Source organism: Tupaia chinensis, unplaced genomic scaffold (genome assembly GCF_000334495.1).
Source record: "Tupaia chinensis unplaced genomic scaffold, TupChi_1.0 Scaffold143906_1, whole genome shotgun sequence".
Lineage (NCBI taxonomy): Eukaryota > Metazoa > Chordata > Mammalia > Scandentia > Tupaiidae > Tupaia > Tupaia belangeri.
This window is the reverse complement of record NW_006203757.1, coordinates 305,355-326,992: the sequence shown is the minus strand read 5'-3', so window position 1 is coordinate 326,992 and position 21,638 is coordinate 305,355. Positions and strand designations below refer to the sequence as shown.

The 21,638-nt window shown below is 41.5% G+C and overlaps 1 protein-coding gene across 1 annotated transcript in view; it reads left to right on the top strand.

The window, feature by feature from the left end:
- ERC2 (ELKS/RAB6-interacting/CAST family member 2) overlaps nt 1-21,638 on the top strand; it is a 604,303-nt gene that overhangs the window by 390,867 nt on the left and 191,798 nt on the right. The window contains exon 7 of the mRNA XM_027767061.1: nt 1-168. Within this exon, the coding sequence (XP_027622862.1) occupies nt 1-168 (168 nt within the window). The remainder of the gene's footprint in view (nt 169-21,638) is intronic.

Genomic DNA, 21,638 nt, shown 5'->3' with positions numbered 1-21,638 from the left:
GTAGATGCGCTGAGATTACGACTGGAAGAGAAAGAATCTTTTCTCAATAAAAAAACGAAACAGCTGCAGGACCTCACGGAAGAGAAAGGGACCTTGGCTGGAGAGATTCGTGACATGAAAGATATGTTAGAAGTAAAGGAAAGAAAAATCAATGTTCTTCAGAAAAAGGTGAGTAGCTCACATATGCCCTTCAACTTGGGAATTGGTCTCATTTATGATTTATTTTAGGAAAATTTTAAGCACATTTTAAGCGAAGAAAATAAATTATCTTTCGAGAATGAGTGTAAGTGTGCTACTTACTGGTATTCAATTTACTGGTTGTTGTATGATGTCAGCTTTAGCACGGCCTGATGAATTTTCTGTTTGATTACCAAAAAGACAAACAGTGATGATTTTTTTTTTCATTTATCGGCTTAAACATAGAGATAACTGTACAAATTTAGATATAGATATAAAATAATAAAAGTCCAAAAAATTAGTTAATCTTTTTTTTTCCTTACCGAGAGTTGAGCAATGTATTTTCTGGGTCTTAAATGTATTTTGGATGCATTTCTGTATTTATATCAAATTTAGTAGATCCTCACCTGCCAAACCCATGTCGGTTTTTTCTTTAGGGGACGGGAGGAACGTTTTGCACCCATTACTTAATCAGAGCAGATGGAGAGTATTTATAGTAAGTTCCAACCCCAGTAACCTGCTGCAGAAGATGCTCCACCTCTTTGGGGCCTGCTTTCCTTCCCTTTCCCACCCTCCTCTTGAGCTGCTCTCCCCATTGCTCACCTTTCGCCTCTAGGCCTTGGTGCTCTTCAGCAGACAGGTCAGGCGTGCTCTCTCAGGGCTGTGTCGTGGCCGGTAGCCTCCGTGCAGACACTCATTCTGGACTGGCACTGCCATCTTGGTAGCCATGAGCCACACGTGGCCATTGAGGCCTAGAGTCGAGATGTGCCAAAAGTATGAGGTACACACCAGATTCAGAACCCATTACCAACAAAAAGAATGTGTATTCTCTCATGAATAACTTTTATATTGATTGCGTATAGGAATAAAAATATTGTACCTCCCGGGTAAGGTGAAACCTGTTCTGAAAGTTAATTTTACCTGTTTCTTTTGACTTTGATGTGACTACTACCAAGTTTAAAAGGACCTTCGTGATGCACATTTTGTTTCTGTTGGACAGAACTGCTCCAAATAGCCACATGGCTTACTCCTCTGCTTCTTTCAGGTCTCTGCTTCAATGGTACTTTGTTACAGGCCTTCTTTCCCCATCTTCCCTAGACTAGCATGGCCACCCACTCTTCTAATTTCTGTATTCCCTCAATCAGTTTTATTTTTCTCTGTGGAGCTTATCACCATCTGATAAAGTATGTATTTTTAAACTTATTCATTTATATTACTGGAATATAAATTCTAGGATATAATTTTCTCCCCAATATTATATGTTTAGCACACCAAAAGAATATATATACTTAATAAATATTTGTTGAATGAATGAATGAACAAACTTGATGCAGAGTTAAAGTCTTGGGTAGGAGCACTGGGCTGGCCAAGGTCAGGTCACATGTCCACCCATTACTTCCAGGATAACTCTTCCCTATAAATTTGACTCAAGAACAGAACTGTACAAAGATAATAGCAATTGACACTCATTTATTTCCTTGGCAAGGCTGTGATAAAATTATCACCGAATTCCTAGTATCTAGACCCCCACCTGCATTTTCCTAAGCAAGGTCTCCAGCTCTTCCTTAACTCTGAGAGCCAGCTAGTCTCCTTCCAAGGCTTTCCTCCTGTTACAGTCAGCCAGAAACCTAAGTGCTGCATTCATGTACAGAATAACATGACTCTAACTTAAAAATAATTAAAGTTATATTTTTAAAAAATCACAGAGAATTTACTAAGGAATTGAAAGTAGAGACATTGTATTTTTTTTTTTTTTGAGAGGTTTTCGCTATAGGACGTGTGTGCTTGCCAAAAAGACAGAGAGAGACAGAGAGACAGAAAGCGAGAAATCACCCCCCAGGGGGGCTGGCGATGCTGCAATCCCTTCTCCTTAATTCTCCTCTCAGGATCTTGGGCACGCACGCACACACACCTGGCGTGAGTTTAAGTCCCTTGGTCCGGGACTCGAACTGCGGTCGACTACATGGGAGTTCAGCTACATAGCCATTATGCCAACTGCTGGTCCCAAGAGACATTGCATTTTTTTGAGACTCTCAGGGTATTGGTGATTTGATAGATCTTACTATTAATTCATTTACACTGAGATCTTCACAGACAAGATTCTGTGCAGGATTCCCCTCTCACAGGACCGGCTAATTGATAAAGATAATTAGAAGAGACTTAGGCAGAGGCGAATCCCTTGAATCACAGGGCCTGTCTAGGACAGTGGGATTAACAGAGAGACAGTTGGAGCAGTAGGTTTTGGATCACATTCTATGGATTCCAAAGAAGACTTTTCACTTAAAATCTCCAGCAGCAAATGATAATAAAAGCTGACATTTATTGAATTTTTTTATACAGTAGTTCCCCCTTATCCACAAGGGATATATTCTGAGACTCTCAGTGGGATGCCTAAAACCATAGATTTTACTGAACCCTGAACCCTAGGTAGACTGTGTTTTTTCATATATGTGTGTGTGTGTATGTATGTGTATACATATATGTGTATATATATACACATATATGTGTGTATATATACACATATATGTATATGTGTGTATATATATACACACATATACGTGTATATATATGTAAACATGTATATATGTATACACACACATATATGTTGCCTGATTTTAAAGTTAAACTTAATCATAGGTTTGTGTATACATATATATATATATGTGTATATATATAATTAAGTTTAACTTATAAATTAAGCAACAGAGATTCACAACAAGTAAAGTGTAACAATGAATTGTAATAAAAGCTGTGAATGTGGTCCCTCTCTCTCCTGATGTACTGACTCATTCATTTCTGGCCTGCAGTTGACTGTGGGTAACTGAGACTGTGCCTCAGGGGAACCTCTGCTGAATTCCGTGTGCTGGCTACTCTCCTGTGCCTGTTACATGCTTTCTTTGTTTACCCTTGACCATAACCTACTGAAATGGGGACGATTATCAAGCCAAGGAGGACTAAGGCTTATGTCAAGCTTACCTAAGGTCATACAGCTCAGATGTAGTTTTTTTGTTTGTTTGTTTCTGAGAAAACAAAATAAATGATTAGTGCAAATGAAGAGAATAACCCCCATTTTCTCTTTGACCTCACTTTTGTTTTTCTTTTTTTGGAGAGGTTTTTGCTATAGGGCACACACGCTCACCAGACAGACAGAGAGAGACAGAGAGACAGAAAGCAAGAAATCACCCCCCGGGGGGATGGTCATGCTGCAATCCCTTCTCCTCCATTCTCCTCTCGGGATCTTGGGCACGCACGCACATGTGCCTGGCGTGTGTTTAAGCCACCAGGTCCGGGACTCGAACCGCGGTCGACTATGTGGGAGTTCAGCGACTTAGCCATTACGCTAACTGCTGGTCCCCCTTTGACCTCACTTTTGATGACAATGACACCAAGTGTGCAAATGAAGTGAGGGAGAGTATTACAGTTGTTGACTTTGCTAGGAGTTGAGACTAAAGTCTCTCATTCTTGAGGAATAAATGGCAACATTTTTCTCAGTTATGATCTTGGGGTGACACTTTCGATGCCTAAACAACAAATGACTACCACTTGGGCTGATGTGAATATTTTGCGAACATTTCAACTTCTCCCCACAGACAGACACAAAGTTTCAAGTTCTAGGACAAATCCACCTGTATATTATGACACCTTTTGGCAACATCATCATGGTCTCACTTGTTTAAGTCGTGTGGATATGGATTCGGAAATATCTCACGTTTATTGAGAGAGTTGCTCGCTTCAAGCTTTGTAACTTGAGTGTTTACTGATCTATTTGAGAAGGAAATAAAACTACCAACCACATAGTAAAGGGCAGAACCTCTTTTATACCTGCGACGTGAACGGGAAGTAATCCCAGAAGGTGTGATGTGCAGCAACTCACAATGTGGAAATGGTACAGAAGCCAACGGGCCAATGAGATATTGTCTTTGGGATGGACAGTCATTGGCGTTTCAACCACATCTAACATAATCGGCTATTCTAGAGCAGGCCTGGGTTGCAACAGCATATGCTTGATTGGAGTGTGTTGGCATGGAAGAATAATACACTCACGTCAATGTCAGAGGTGCAGTATTACCTAATATTTCTTTTTGTAAACTCTTTGGCAATCCACACTGTGTTTTGATTCCAGTAGAACTGGGTATGCCCCTTTCTTAACTGCACTTAACCTGGCAAAGCTAGTTCTTCACCTCATATCTGTCAACTTTGCTTTCAGAGCCCTGAGTCTCAGAGGTCTTGTGGATTCTGTAGGCCTTATAGACAGACATGGACACCATGTTTTAAGTATTTTGCCACTTGAGGAAAAAAGGAGGCTGGATAAACAGAGCTTCCCAGGTAGCAGAAGATCTCTGCTCAAGCTTTTGTAGGAAGCAGAGATGATCCAGAATGGATCTTTGGTCCTGCCACCAATTTTTGGCTTTATTTCCTAGATCCAAGATGTGGGGTGTTTTTAGTCAGGAACCCGACTGTGCACGTATGAAGGGTTCAGGGGAATAGTCCCTTATAGCTCTGATACCAAAGTCAGAAGAAAAGGACCATTTGCATACTGTAGCTGTAGTATTTTGTTCCCATGCCAGAACTCAAACTTCAGCTGATGAAGTGCTATCTGACTCTTGAGTTTTTGTAGGAAATGTCATAAAATCTTGATGACATTGTACATTTGGAAAGTGTATAATGCCTAGGATTTTAGGACATGGTAGCAGTATTTGAACCAGATCAAATTCAGACTTGTTCTGCAGCTCATAGATTCTTATATCATAAATTTGCTACCCATGGAATGAAAAAAAAAGGCATTAAAAATGGACAAAAATTCTATCTCCATTTTCATTCTAGGTCTCAGTCCCATGAGCAATGTGAATTTATAGAGCAGAGGGACTTTATTTACATGGGGTAGAAAGCCAGATGGTGATCTCTCTAGAAGCCAGGTTCACTGACTGCCTACTGAACTTCGTGGATTGCCCCACGGGTTAGTAAAGGGTTGGAGGGTTGAGGGAGCTGGCTCCTGGCCTTCAGGTAGATGGCCCTGCACACTTCACCTTTATGCTGCCTACCTAGAAGTGTGGTGGTGACAATTCCGAGTAAGCATAAGCTCAGGATGAGTACACTATGGGAATATGGTTACTCTTGGGTCACCAGGGAAGTCATGATGCATTTTTGCATAGAAAACCCGAAAAATACGTCGTGACTTTTCTGACAATCCAATAATATACTCAATTTCTTCATGAGGTTTATATTTAAAAATATGTGAGCAGATAGCTATAGAACACAGAGATTTCCATGTTAGTATAAAATCTAAGTGCTGTGAGAAGGACTTTTTGACTCACTTGACCTTTTTTTTTTTTTCCAATGTTTAAACCTCTCATTGGACTTTCATACTTACCATTGGCAAACCTCCTACTTTTTGGAGCATGTGTAAGATCCTATTTATTCATTTCATATTTACCGAATACTTCCTGTGATAACCAGTTATGAGAAATAAGACATTCTCCAGTCTTCAAGAAGCTGGCAGTTTGGTTGGGAAAGTAGACACACAAGGTCCTAACTGGAAGTGCAGTGACCAGAAGGAAACCACTTGGTGGATGCAAAACGCAGAAGCCACTTCTGACTACCATTGCTAAAGAGAATCGATTGCAGCAGTATCCAGAGCTCCAGTATCTGGTCTGTAGCACCGGACTAGTGATGATCATGAAACAGGACAGCTCTGCCACACCCACAAAAGGCACATGTCACCAATGGCCTTGTCTCTCAGTGTCTTCTTCATGGATGGCCGCCTTTTCACGTTCCTCCTGCCCTGATATCGGGCTGTTGGTCAAGATGCAAAGTTCTGGGAGCAAGATCTGAATTTCACACAGTGCCTCTCATTGGTAGGAGCTAACTGCTCCCTTCAAAGGAGTCTGGGAAATGTGGTTCCATGCTTTACACTGGAGCTTTCTGATCAGTTCTTAAGTCACTGTACTGGGAATGTCTTTGATGGCACTGAAGTCTGGGAGAGGATTTACTCTCGGAGAAGTACTTGGTTCCATGTGGCATCATGCATCCCTTCGGTGAGTGTTGGCTTCCCTCATGGGGCTTGGGTGCCCGTGTGTACCCCAACATGATCATCAAGAGACCTCCAGCTCCACGCGTAATTCTCGGCATGTGATGTTCTCAGTCAAAATGCACTCAGCAAATTCTGAATGAAAGAGAACTTGAGAGAGGAAAACTAGCTCTGAGATCTGCCTCTGGCCCAAGGATATCATTTGCCTCAGTGAAATGTCAAACTTATTCATTCTCAACCCAGTATGCTCTGTGTAGGCTGCAAAACAGAGCCACCTCGTGAATAATAAAACACAGATGAGTGTCTGTTGCTTCACCCACACCTACCTCCACCTCCAGCCCTTGGGCCCATTACCCTGGGGAGGTAAAAAAGGGATGAAGGATTGAGTCAGAGAACTTAGGCCTCCTTCCTTCATTCCCTTTTCTATGCAAAGCTAAGAAAATTGACCTCATAGAGGAGAGAGTAGGATACTGGTTACTAGAGACTGAGAAGGCTCGAGGGGAGGAGGCGTGATAGAGAGATGTTGGTAGGTGGCTCCAAAATTATAATTACAAAGGAAGGATAAGTCTGAGTGCTCTGTAGCACAGTAGGGTGAGTATAATTACCAGCAATTTATTGTCTGTTTCCAGATAGCCAGAAGAGCAGATGTTAAATACTCCCATTGCAAAGTGATGATAAGTGTTTGAGGTGATAGATATGCTAATTGCCCTGATTTGATCGTCACATAATATTTTGTATTCATGCACCAGAAAGCCAACACTGTGCCCCATAATTCTGTACAATTATTATGTCAAAATGATGAAAATTTTAAAATTAGAAAAAGAGAAACTATAACCTTTATGGAGAATATTGTCTTTTTCTGCAAGTAAATGTTTTCTTTTCCAGTTTTCACTTCTCACTTATAAGAGGCATGGTCTTTTATGAGAGGGATACAGTGAAATTGTTGATTAGGCATGGTCATTTCCAACTGTAACAATGCGAATGATCATTTTATAATAAAATGATCGGCCAGCCATTGTGGTATTGTGGCAACACTTGCGATGCTGAGGCCTTATGGGAAGGTCCTGGATTTGTGTCCTGGGGGGGCTTCCCTGTGTACACACAGACACGTCCACCCTTGCCTGTGATCCGGGCTGACTCAGGCTGGGGATGGATCACAGTGTGAAGCCTCAGCTGAAGTGCTTCCCTCCTCACCTTGCCTCTTTCTCTTTCTGTCATAAAACAAAAATTTTAAAAGAGGGGAGAAAGTGATGCCAATAGTTCCTCCTTATCAAAGACATTTGGCGGATGCTCCAAATCATGGACAGTACCAAACTGTCTAAGTTTTATGTTTTTTCCTATAGAAACATACCTGTAGTAAGGCCTAGTTTATAGATTAGACATACAGAGATTATAACAGTAACTAATAACAATAGAGAACATTGATAATAATATTCTGTAATGAAAGGTATGTGAACATGGTCTCTCTTTTTCTCAAGATATCTTATTGTAATATTTCAGACCATACTCGACCATGGGCAACCTGTTAGAGTCCTTTTTGTCCAATGAAGGGATATTTGAAAGTCTCACTTCGTATATGCTTCGTGTCTCTTGAGTAGAGGCTGTGGCTTCCTTGGTAAAGTAGTGACTTCCCCAACCTCCTCCTTCATGTGTATTTCTTTTCTTCCGAGGGATCTGAAGTTGCCCTTCTAGAGATGACATAGATGAAATGACATATTTTTCTCCAAAGGCACAAGGCCAGAAAAAATATCGCCTTCTGACAGAACAGTTACAGAGATGTAGGGAAGTCTGCTCACTCATACATGCATTCGTTCAGCGTTCACAGCTACCGTCTTCAATTAACTGCATCTTTCTCCGCTGGGGTGCTATGGAATGCAACCCAATGTTATGTGACTTGGAGGGACATGTAAATATGGGAGTGCTGATGAAGCACGGACTGTTCTGAAGGCAGAAGGATTTGACAGAGGAGACCAGATGGACCCACCTAGTGCAACCTTTTAGTTTTCCACTCTGACTTGTTCAGCGCTAACTAGGTGGCATGGTAGTTAAGGCGCTAGATTCCCACATGGCCGACTGTGGTTTGTGTCCTGGACCTGGCGGCTTGCTTTTTCACTGTCTCTCTCTTTTTCTCTCTGCCTCTCTGGTGTATTAAAATAACAGTAATAATAAGTAAAATTAAATGAATATTTAAACAAAACAAAACAAGAAAAACCCCAAAACACAACAAAAAACCCAGAGCGACCCACCCAAGTTCTCCAATACATATTGCTAGTGGCTGCGTTCTCAGTGCACTTGCTCTCTGTCTCCCTCTTACTTTCTGCACCCTCTAAACTCAGTGCCGTGTGTGTATGTGTGTGTGTGTGTGTGTGTGTGTGTGTGTGTATGTCTGTCTGTCTGTCTGTCCTCTAAACATACCATGTACCTTCCCAGGGTTAGCCTAATCTTAAAACCTAACATTTCAGCCTGGTGGGGCCAGCAGATGGCCTAGTGGTTATGTTGCTGGACTTCCACATAACCAGCTGTGGTTTGAACCCCCAGACGTGTGGCTTGAAACTCACACTGGGTGCATGTGCCTGCATGCCCAGGATCACAGGAGGAGAATGGAGGAGAAGAGATTGCTGTGTGGCTTCTTTTCCAGTTTTCACTTCTCACTTATAAGAGGCATGGTCTTTTATGAGAGGGATACAGTGAAATTGTTGATTAGGCATGGTCATTTCCAACTGTAACAATGCGAATGATCATTTTATAATAAAATGATCGGCCAGCCATTGTGGTATTGTGGCAACACTTGCGATGCTGAGGCCTTATGGGAAGGTCCTGGATTTGTGTCCTGGGGGGGCTTCCCTGTGTACACACAGACACGTCCACCCTTGCCTGTGATCCGGGCTGACTCAGGCTGGGGATGGATCACAGTGTGAAGCCTCAGCTGAAGTGCTTCCCTCCTCACCTTGCCTCTTTCTCTTTCTGTCATAAAACAAAAATTTTAAAAGAGGGGAGAAAGTGATGCCAATAGTTCCTCCTTATCAAAGACATTTGGCGGATGCTCCAAATCATGGACAGTACCAAACTGTCTAAGTTTTATGTTTTTTCCTATAGAAACATACCTGTAGTAAGGCCTAGTTTATAGATTAGACATACAGAGATTATAACAGTAACTAATAACAATAGAGAACATTGATAATAATATTCTGTAATGAAAGGTATGTGAACATGGTCTCTCTTTTTCTCAAGATATCTTATTGTAATATTTCAGACCATACTCGACCATGGGCAACCTGTTAGAGTCCTTTTTGTCCAATGAAGGGATATTTGAAAGTCTCACTTCGTATATGCTTCGTGTCTCTTGAGTAGAGGCTGTGGCTTCCTTGGTAAAGTAGTGACTTCCCCAACCTCCTCCTTCATGTGTATTTCTTTTCTTCCGAGGGATCTGAAGTTGCCCTTCTAGAGATGACATAGATGAAATGACATATTTTTCTCCAAAGGCACAAGGCCAGAAAAAATATCGCCTTCTGACAGAACAGTTACAGAGATGTAGGGAAGTCTGCTCACTCATACATGCATTCGTTCAGCGTTCACAGCTACCGTCTTCAATTAACTGCATCTTTCTCCGCTGGGGTGCTATGGAATGCAACCCAATGTTATGTGACTTGGAGGGACATGTAAATATGGGAGTGCTGATGAAGCACGGACTGTTCTGAAGGCAGAAGGATTTGACAGAGGAGACCAGATGGACCCACCTAGTGCAACCTTTTAGTTTTCCACTCTGACTTGTTCAGCGCTAACTAGGTGGCATGGTAGTTAAGGCGCTAGATTCCCACATGGCCGACTGTGGTTTGTGTCCTGGACCTGGCGGCTTGCTTTTTCACTGTCTCTCTCTTTTTCTCTCTGCCTCTCTGGTGTATTAAAATAACAGTAATAATAAGTAAAATTAAATGAATATTTAAACAAAACAAAACAAGAAAAACCCCAAAACACAACAAAAAACCCAGAGCGACCCACCCAAGTTCTCCAATACATATTGCTAGTGGCTGCGTTCTCAGTGCACTTGCTCTCTGTCTCCCTCTTACTTTCTGCACCCTCTAAACTCAGTGCCGTGTGTGTATGTGTGTGTGTGTGTGTGTGTGTGTGTGTGTGTGTGTATGTCTGTCTGTCTGTCTGTCCTCTAAACATACCATGTACCTTCCCAGGGTTTGCCTAGTATTAAAACCTAACATTTCAGCCTGGTGGGGCCAGCAGATGGCCTAGTGGTTATGTTGCTGGACTTCCACATAACCAGCTGTGGTTTGAACCCCCAGACGTGTGGCTTGAAACTCACACTGGGTGCATGTGCCTGCATGCCCAGGATCACAGGAGGAGAATGGAGGAGAAGAGATTGCTGTGTGGCCAAACCCCTAGGGGGTGGACTTTTCATTTTCCCTCTCAATGTCTCTCTCTCCAGAGCCTTAACACAAAAACCTCTTAAAAAAAAAGAGAAAAGAAACATTTCACCCTTGTTTCATCCTTAAGTTGCACCTACAACCCACCTTATGGTGAGGCTTGGACAGGAGGAACCCCTGCTAGTGTGCTCCTGGGCGGGACCCAAATGGCCGCTGGAAACACCAGGTACCAGCTTGAGTTGATCGAGAAACTCAAGGCAGTTTCATTCAAAACACAAGGGGAGTGGGTGAACAAGGAGGACTTTCTGGAAGAGTCCTTAACTGAATCAAGAACAGAGAGTTGAGGAGTTGCCAATCAAGGCTGCAGAAACAGCATTTGCAAAGTTTTGCCAGGAGGAGGCAGCACTGTGCATTGGGTGGGATTAGACATAATTTGATATAACTGGACCACACTTCCCTGCCCCATTTAAGAAATAGACTTTGCAGTTAGGAGTTATTCTCTTCTTTATGTCTTCTAACACTCAAATACATTTCATAATTAAAGTTTGCGAGTCATTTCAACTTCATATTGTCAATGTTTCTTGCCAATCTCTTGTGACTTGCAAGTAGCAGTAACAATTATCTGTGTTATTTCAAAATGCAGTTCGGGGCCAGATCCTGCTGAGAACCGATTCTCATTCAATGACAGGGCTGATCCCAAGCCAGGGGAGGCAAATTCTCTTTTAAATAAATATTTGCTTCTGGGTTAAGACCTTATATTCTGTACTCAATTTCACCAGGATGTATCTTTAAAGGTTTGTTTATAATCACCTGCAGAATCCCTTAAAGATCTAAAATAAAAATGCCCAGAGTGCCCTGACCAGGCTGCTACCCTAACGGGCACAGGCCTCTCGATACGTCTGTCCATCTCAGCTGCCAGCTGTTGCTTATAGTTTGGCGATACAGGATTAGAGGTGGTTGAGTCCTTGCATATTTCAGTCTGCAGATGATTCCGGTTTTCTTCCCACATACTCCCCAGGCCGTTTGATTTAAATCAACCTTATTTATGTGGGAAGGAAAATTGTCTTTTTTTTTTTTTCCTTTATCCCGTGTTTGGCAATGGATTCTGCTATGCAATGAAGAGTTCATATGTATCTGTATTAGCATTTATCATGTTATATTGAAAGGGAAGTTCATAATTCAAAACTTTTATAACACATGTCTAAGTTTCCCGTATGAGCAAATGTGACGTAAGGGGAATGTTTTCTCAGGGCATGCAAGTCCACAGTCACTGTGAGTAATAGATGTCTTTCTAGCAGGCTGCTGTCGTGGTCTTATCACTAGAATTTTTTTCCTTTACACTTCCCTGATTCTAACACAACTACAAGAAGGAACGAGACTTTATTTTTTTCTTTATTTTTTAATGTTTTACAGAGGCCGAATTCTAAATTAATGGCAAAGACTGAATGGCAATGTTGGGGCTTCATCCTGTTTTATTATACATCCTTTCGAGAATCAGCTACAGCACTAACATGTAAACCGCTCCATGGATAATAAATTATAATTTATAAAAGCCATTCACAATTCTTTTTTTTAAAAAGAATTATTTTATTTATCCATTCACTTACTTTATTTTAATTTGACCAGAGAGGGACAGAATGAGAGAGAAAAAGAGAGAGGGAAGGTGAGAGAGCAAGCTGCCAGGTCCAGGACTTGAGCCGTGGTTGGCCATGTGGGAATCCAGCATCCTTAACCACCACGCCACCTGCGGGCCCTACAATTCTAACAAAAGTCCCCTGGTAGGTAGAATTCTAAGGTGGGTTTCCAACACTTCCCACTCCCTGGCTTACATGCCCTGAATAAAGCCCAGGACTGTGAAGAGGATGGGATTTTATACCTGTAATTAGGTAAGAAAGAAAGATTATTGGGGTGAGTTCAGACTAATCCATGATCCCTTTAAACCTGTGTCCTTCAGTCAGAGACAGAAAAGTTAGAGATCTGAAATATGGAGGAGAGTTAATACACTAGGGTTTGTGTACTTTTAACCTGAAGACACGGGAGGCCACATGGCAAGGAATGTGGGTTTCCCTTAGGAATGACCATGGCTTCTGGTTGGCAGCCAGCAAGGAAGTTTTAGGATAGAGTGCAAGAAACTGAATTTTGCCAACAATAAGAATGAGCTTGGAAGTTAATTTTTCCCTGAAGCCTCTAGACAAATATTCATCCTGACTGGCACCTTGATTTCATTCCTGAGCAGATATTCTAGGTACACCGTGCTAGACTTCTGACCTACACAACTGCGTCTTGGTACATGGATGTTGTTATAAGTCACTATGACGGTGGTATTTTGTTACACGGCATTAGAAAACCGATACATGTGTACATTAAGATAATCCCTCAGCAATTACCAAACAACCTCCAACAGAAATTCACAGGCAAGCAAGCACTGGTGGAATTCATAGGCTATTGACAAAGATGGTTGGTTCACTGAAGTGGCACTGTTTATGAACTGTAACAAAAGCAGTTTTCAGTGCCGTCTGTTCAGCGTGGAAGTCATGAGAATTTGGAGGATGTCTTATAATTTAAGGAGGTTCTGCGTTATTTCAAAATGGATGCACAGGAGTGAGCCTTTAATGTAGTTTTTAGATTGTACTATTTCAGATCCATGAACATTTCCTAAAATGTGATGTTGTCCATTTAAGTCTGTTTTCCCGTTAAACCCTGAATGCAGCAAAGAAAGTGACTGAGATTTATTTACTCTTTTTTTTTTTTTTAAGTTTTTGCCATAGAACATTGTGCTTCCCAGAGAGAGACAGAGAGAGATGGTGAGAGGGACAGTGAGAAATCACCCCCCTAAGGGGATGACCATGCCACAATCCCTTCTCTGCCATTCTCCTCTCTGGATTTTGGACATGCACACACATATTCTTGGTGTGATTATAAAGCCACCAGGTCTGGAACTTGAACCATGGTCAGTCATGTGGGAGTCCAGTGCCTTAACCACCATGCCACCTGCTGGACCATCTTTTTACCCTTAGTACCTAGCACAGTGCTTGGCATGTTGTAGCTGCTTTATCAGTGTTAGCCAGAAAATTGAAATGTAATAGAATGAATAAATAAATCTGACCAAAGTTCTGGTTAGATTCAGGGTGAGTAAACAAATAGAAATGACTATGTTCCAATAAAACTTTATTTACAGAAACAGGCAGTCATCCAGATTTGTTCTCCGGGCTACAGTCTGCTGAGCTCTGGTATAGATCACAAATTATTATAGCCCCTAGGCAATTCTAACATACAGCAACCTTCACGGCAGGTTTGAGATTTTTTTACATACTCTAAATATTTAATAGACTTGAACAAGGTGTACTTCTTTTCCAGACTGTATTTGCTCTTTGCCTCAGACATTCCTCTTGGTGCAATGGGAAGTAAGTCATTCATTCCCAAGGGTGAGGTCTTCCCTAGTTCCTGTTGCATTCTGTAGCTTTTTTGTGAGTAAAACCTGAATGAAGCAAAGCTAAGAAAACAGGATGTGCTCGAATGAATAGCACCCATTGACTTGGGGTGGGGAGAGTTCTTTCTTTAGAACTAAAATATGAAGTTACATTCTTTAGGTCACATCTGATACTCTGACTTGTGAAAGCTTATGAAGGGTGGAATACATACACCGAGACTCCCCAAATTATGAATGTTTGTGAACTTGTGAACAGCTGGAGGCCCAGACCAGGATGCCCAGATGGGAAGATAGGAACAGAGGTATAGATCTTTGCTGTCGTTCTGTGTTATCAGTGCTTTTCTTAAGAGTTTGCAGGGGAGTGTTCTATGGGATAAGGAGGTGGCAAGTATAAAACTTAGGGTGGTTAGGGAAAATAAAAGTGGGGACCAGCAGTTAGCGTAATGGCTATGTCACTGGACTCCCATGTAGTCTACCCCGGTTCACATCCTGGACCTGGAGGCTTAAAACTCACGCCGGGCACGTGTGCGTGCATGCCCAAGGTCCCAAGAAGAGAATGGAGGAGAAGGGATTGCAGCATGGCCATCCCTCCGTGGGAGTGATTTCTCTCTTTCTGTCTCTCTTTGTCTGTCTGGAGAGCGCACACGCCCTATAGCAAAAACCTCTTCAAAAAAAAATTTAAAAAAAATAAAAGAGCAATTGGCCAAGACTTTTTTAAAAGAATTATTTCTTTAACTTTATTTATTATTATTATTATTTTTTTTAATTTGACCAGAGAGAGAGAGGGAGAGAGAGAGAGAAAGGGAAAGTGAGAAAGTAAGCTGCTAGGTCTGGGACTCAAACCATGGTTGACGATGTGAGAGTCCAGGGCCTTAACCACTACCTGCTGGCTCCTAGTCAAGGCTTTTTAATGTACCAGTTCTTCACCTGGGAATTCATCCTAAGGAAAAAATTAAGGATGTAGGTATTTATTTAGTTCATAGGCTTGTTCACAGATCACTTCTTAAAAAATTTTTATTTTGGCCGATCAGTGAAAATACTCCAAAAGGCAAGGACTAACTAAATAAATGATGATATGTCCTTACTTGGACAGTCAACCCATAGAAATGATTTAGCAACCTAGAAAGATATTCATGTTATTTTGTTCATTGAAATGAACTGTTTACAATGGGCGCATACAGAAAAGTATAAGGACACCTATTTTCCACATCTTCCTACCACTTTGTAATATAACCTTTTAAAAAATGTTATTATTGAGGCCAGGAGGTGGCACAGTGGTTAAGGCACTGGACTTGCACATGGTGAAGCGCAGTTTGAGTCCCAGACCTGGTGGCTTAAAAATCATGCTAGGGCCATGTGCTTGTGTGCCCAAAATCCTGAGAGGAGCATGGCCATCTTCCCAGGGGGTGATTTCTTGCATTCTGTCTCTGTTTCTCTGGCAAACACATACACCCTATAGCAAAAATTTTTAAATAAACAAAAATAAATAAAGTTCGTTTCTTTATTAGGTTGTCAGAAAAGTCATGACAGTTTTTCTAAGCTAAAATACATCATGACTTTCCCAACAATCCTTTATTTCTTTCAGTAGAGAGAGCGGGAGAGAGAAAGACAGAGAGAGACAGAAAGACTGCACCACCAGCAGTATTACTGTTCATGCAGTAATCCAGCCCCAGTCTCAGCCAGCCTGGGTTATGGCCGACATGCACACACACACACACACACACACACTCAGTGTGTACAAGGAGGCCTCGGGGCAGGCCTTCCCAGGTAGTCTAACACTGCAGAGCACAGCATTACCATCTGCTATTATCTGGCCCAAGTAAAACTTATTTTTATTTTTAAAAGTTTATACAGATATCCACATGCATACATACGTAAGTCCATTGGTATGTTTAGTTTAAGGTCATGGGCAGTGACAGGCCTGGCTTTCAATCTTCTCCTTATCACTGGCATCTGAGCTTTTCAACCACAGACAGATTACTCACACATTCTCTGCCTCGGTTTCTCTATCGGTAAAATGAGCATACTCTCCCATGGAGCTTTTGGTCTCAGTTCTTCTTAGCACTGGGTAGTATTTGTTGAATGAACAAATCACCCATCACTGTTGATACTCAACGAATTATTATTTCATACAAAGTTATCAGATTTTAAATGCCTCGTCAGTTATTTCCAAGAGTTTGAAATAAAATGGAATTAGTTCTTAAAGATCTTTTAAAATTGATTTTTAAATCTACATACAGTACCATTCTCTTTTTGTGGTGTACAGTTCTACCAGGTTCACAGAGCGCAGCGTTGTGTAACTCCCTGTATGATCATGACCTACAACAGTTCTGTTTCCTCAAAAACCTCGTGTTGCCCTGTGTGGCCAACTTGTCTTTCCAGTCTCCTACCTATCCCTGACAACTACTGATTTGTTCCCTATCCTTACAGTTTGCATTTTTCTCAATGTCATAGAAATGATCCAGGCTATCGCCTTTCATGTCTTTTTTTTTTTTTTTAGAGATTTTTGCCATGGGGTGTGTGCACTCATGGGAGAGAGGGTGAGACAGAGACAGTGAGAGGGAAAGTGAGAAATCACTCCCACAGGAGATGGCCATGCTGCAATCCCTTCTCCTCCATTCTCCTCCTGGAATCTTGGGCATACACGCACATGCACCTGGCATGATTTTCAAGCTATCAGGTCAAGGACTTGAACCACAGTCAGCCATATGGGAGTCTAGCAACGTAACCATTATGCCATCTGCTAGTCCCCATGTTTGGCTTCTTTTACATAACATAATGCATTCAAAATGTATTCACGTTATTGGCTTTATCAATAGGTCGTTCTGAAGATAATGCTTGTAGAGATAACTCTAAGTGTAACTCTGTTATTTATGAAGCTGTCCTTACCATAACCACACGAGCCTTCTATAGCTGAAGTTAGAGTTGTGACTGAGTAGAATGTTAGCGCCAAAGAAGACTTGAGAAGGAGCCTGTCTCACTCGCCCATGAGAGGTGAGGAGTCCGAGAGCCAGAACTCAAATACATGACCCCCACATAAACTCAAGTGAGCGTTGAGACCAGAATCCAGAGCCCTGGAGGCCAACCTGAAAAGTGAAATCGGAGGGTAGGCTAGGTTGGGTTAGATAGACAATTCTGGCAGTGAACTTAGGAACATAAGTCTCGGAAAGGCAGGGAGAGACATGCATGCGTGTGCAACGTGTTGTGTTGAAATGATGACATTCAACAGTCTTCTTAAAGGAAAAGAAGCCAGCACTTCTGGTGTTTAGAAATAGAAGAAAGGATTTTCTATCATTATTACTCCTTTTTTTTTTCCCCCCTTTTTTGTAATAGAGGTGAGTTTGTGTAAATCCATCTTCATTTTCCAGCACCCAGAGTTAGCAGTGAATGGTTTGGCGAGTGGCCCGAGGTATCACAGATGCCGCTTTCACCCCTGCAGCAGATATATGGTAATTGACTAAGCCTTTCAAATGTGTACGTTTGGCCTGATGGGCACCAGATCCTCACAGAAAACTCACACCAGATCCCAGAGAAGCATACAGAGGTGTGCAGTTGTGCCCTGAAAGAGTCCTTTGACCATTTATTATTTATCCTGTTTATCTTATGTTTCTAAAGGAATAGTACTTACTCTATTTCAAAATAAATAATTTGTTTACATGTAAGTAGCAAATTATACCTGCTCTTTAAAAAGAAACAACGCTATAGCTTTTTCATCCTGAAAAATCGAATTAGGTTATTAAAAGTGGAATTTCCTGAATCTATATGGAATATTTGCCTCTATTTATTCATAAGGCAATGAACAAAATAAATATTTAACCTTAAAAAATTCAGAGTTATGGTTTATAATGTGAAATTCAGAAGAAAATAGTCTAAGCATGAAACATTTATTTGCTAATTTCAGGTTGTCACAGTAATACAGGCTTATACCCATGCGTGTATCAGCTGATTTTTCCTCAAAATTATTTTAAACTTCCCTTTGAAATATTTATTATATTAAAAATTAAAAAAAAATAAAAAATAAAAAAATTGTTTTAGGAGTATGAATGAATGTCACAGAAACAGAAGTTAAGTACCCCAGGTAATTTATGTGTTTGCTCTGTTTATACTAATGTTAACTTGCATTTGTGATAAATGTGGCAATTGTCATAAAAAACATGTTATTGGCCATGTCCAAATCTAAACTCTTAAGAAACTGTTCCTGAAGAACCATAATTGTGTCTTTGGTTTGGTATTTCATTCGCATTCTTAGTTCATTCACTGTATATTTCTGTGTGATTTTTTTTTTTTTCTTTTTGTATCAGTGCCACAAGACCTTATTTAGAATTTTCGGCCAGACATTTTTTTTTTTTTTTCCTTTGAAGAGTTCATCCTTTAAAGTCCCTTTCCTCCTTCTATACAGTCTCTGTGATGAAGGATGTAAGGACTAAGTGGAGATTGTGCTAAGTGTTCGGAAGGCTGACACCTAATCTGGTTAGATAAGTCTCCCAATTTGGAGGGTCATTATGGATTTAGTCTAGTCCATAGAGAGAAGAAGGTAGAACATTATTTCTAAAATGCTTTTAAAGTGAATGATTTGCGACAGGAAAAGAACCTGAGACACTACCCCTGAGTTGAATTGAAGGGGAAACCAAGAACATCAATTTGAGCTATTGAAATGGCCTCTCCGTGCACGGGAGGCACTCATTTGCTTGAACACCGTCTGACTAACTCTCATGGCAGACCTGCTCCATCCCGTTCACTTACGTGCAGTAGTGCCTGCAGCCAGAGGGTCAGCTTTCTGGACTTCCCTCTTTCTAACCGAGAATAAAGGCTTGAGGAATATAGGAGATGTCAGTAGCAACAAGCAACTCAAATTCTTTAAGATAAAGACCATGGCTAGGGAGGATTGGCCAGGTGAGTGAAGGTTACTAACTCTGCATTAATAAGAAATTTATGAGAGTGCAGAGCAAATCATGCCAGGCCATCTTTATCGTTTTCTAGGTGGACGTGCAAGATTAAAGAAAGGAATTCAATAGTTGTAATATCTGGAATTGAGTAAATCATGCAATTCGGTGTCTCCACAAATCTTTGGGGGCAGTGGGGGTAGGCGAGGGGAGGGGGAGAACCTCAATGAGACTTGGTCTGAGCACTGTCATGTGGATTCAATTTGGCTGTTGTAATAAATTACAATGGAGCGGGGTCCACTGGGACGCTGTGGGGATCAATGGAAGGTCAGGCTGTAACATCTCCAGCAGTGACCTGGAGGAATGGATAACACGCTTTATTGAGCTTGGCAGGCCAGGAGGTTTTTGGAACTGTTGTGGTCACCAACACTGTCATTAGCCTTCATGAAGCACCTGTTGGATAGGGGGCACTCTGGGGGCTGCTAGATGAAAGATAGAATGTGTGCAATTGCCCAAATGGTCAACCTGTTTAAAAATGATAACAGGTGGAATTTATTGAATATTTACAAGGCTGCCATGCATAGCAGTAAGCCTTTTTCATGGGTCATTTCTTTCAATCCTCATGGCAACGTTTGAGGGAGGATGTTCTTCCCATTTTGCAGATGGCAAAAGCATGATGTAGAGAATGATGCAGCTAAGGCAGCTGGTAAGTGGCGGCAATCGTGTATGCATTGAGAAGTCTGGATTTTACTCTTAACCACTGTCCGTGCATGTGGTTATCTCTGTGTGTTTCCGGAGAAAGAAGACTGTGTCCATTTACTAATTCATTCATTTGCTCGTGCATTCAGCAAGCACAGCAAATGTACTCACGATGGTCCCAGTGTAGTAGAAGAGACAGAATCTAGTCAAAGATTATTTCTTGAACAGTAAAATCATGATTCTGATACAACTATGAAATGAACACATGTTAAAGATTTAATGAAGTCATCAATCAAGGAAGGCACCATGCAGATATTAGAACTAGTTGGAGAATCCGGAGACCAGACATATTTGTAGATCAGGGATATTGAAATGAATGTACAAACAGGCAAACCTGATTTTTGTTCTCAAGTGCAGAGGGAAGTCAGTATAGCCTCTACTGGACAGGTCAGAATCAATTAAAGAGTCACTTTAATTGCTATGAGTTATTTACAATGTACCAAGTTATATAATAGCTCAGAGACAAGGGAAAACTAGAATCAGATAATCTAAAATTGGATGATTTAAGCAATTTTTTTTTTTTGAGATGCTTTTGCTATAGGGCATGTTTACTCGCCAGAAAGAAAGAGAGAGACAGTGAGAAATCACCCCCCAGGGGGGATGGCCACGCTGCAATCCCTTCTCCTCCATTCTCCTCTCGGGATCTTGGACAAGCATGCACACGTACCCGGTGTGGGTTTAAGCCACCGGGTCCAGGACTTGACCCGCCGTCGACTACATGGGAGTCCAGTGACATAGCCATTATGCTAACTGCTGGTCCCTAAGCAATAATTTTCTATTGAACCTTTTTTTTCTATAGCACCAAGGGGAGGAAAAAAGAATTGTGGGGCCAGCAGGTAGCATGGAGTTTAAGGTGCTGGATCCTACCTGGCAAACTGCATGGTTCCAGTCCTGGACCTGGCATCTTGAGACTCACACACCAGGTGTGTATGCATGCATGCCACAAATCCCAAGGAAACTGGAAAAGAAGGGATTGTGGTGTGACCATGCCCCCTCGGCAGTGATTACTCATTTTCCCTCTTTGGTGAGTGCATGTGCCCTATAGCAAAACCTTAAAAAAAAAAAAAAAGTGATGTAGCACAGAAGAATATGTTGGGGATAAATGACTTAAATATAGAAAATATATCCAGCTCTCCCAAGTTGTTCAGAGAGAACTTCTGAGCAAAGATAGAAATGAAAGAATCTTTGAACCTAAAGGTACCTCATTTTTCACATAGAGAAACGGAGGCCAAGAGATCTGAAGATGGTTGTCTGACAAACCTTGTAACTCCCTGCTGTTCCACTTCCTCTTTCATTTGGCCAGAGGGGAGTGGGAAGGCTCTGGACCCAAGTGTCTGTGGTGGGCAAGGAAAGACCAAATACATTGTTCAGGGTTTCCAGAGAAACCAAGTCAATAGGATGTGACTCTACAAAAGTATATCCCCACAACACACATCCATACAGACAGAGAGGGAGTCATTTAAAGAATTGGCCCCTGCAATTGTGGAGGCTTGGCAAGTCCAAATTCTGATGGGGGGCATTGGCAGGCCAGAGACTCAGGAAGGAGTTGCAGTTCAAATCTGATGTAGTCTTCAAGCAAACCAAGAGAGGTCAAATGTTGCAGATAAGTCTGAAGGCAGCCTGCTGGAGAATTCTGGGGTCTGAGTCTCCTTCCATGTGAAAGGGGGGCATGGGTTCAGGAGGGGTTTCTGTATAGTCGGTACCTAAGAGTATGTTTGGATACTGGGAATTATAACTGGATGACAGCTCATGACCGGGTCTGAGATATCTTGATACAGAAATGCGTAATCTGCACTGAGGATTTGTTTTACAAGGGGTTCTCTGAGAATCGTATTGATTACATCATGGTACATTGCTAGCTATCCACGTTTTGAACATGGCAATTCTGAAGACTGCTGGCTCAAAGTAAGACCAAGAAATGCCTAAGCAATGTGGAGCTTATGTTCAGAAGGAGGAAGGAAGGAAGGAAGGAAGGAAGGAAGGAA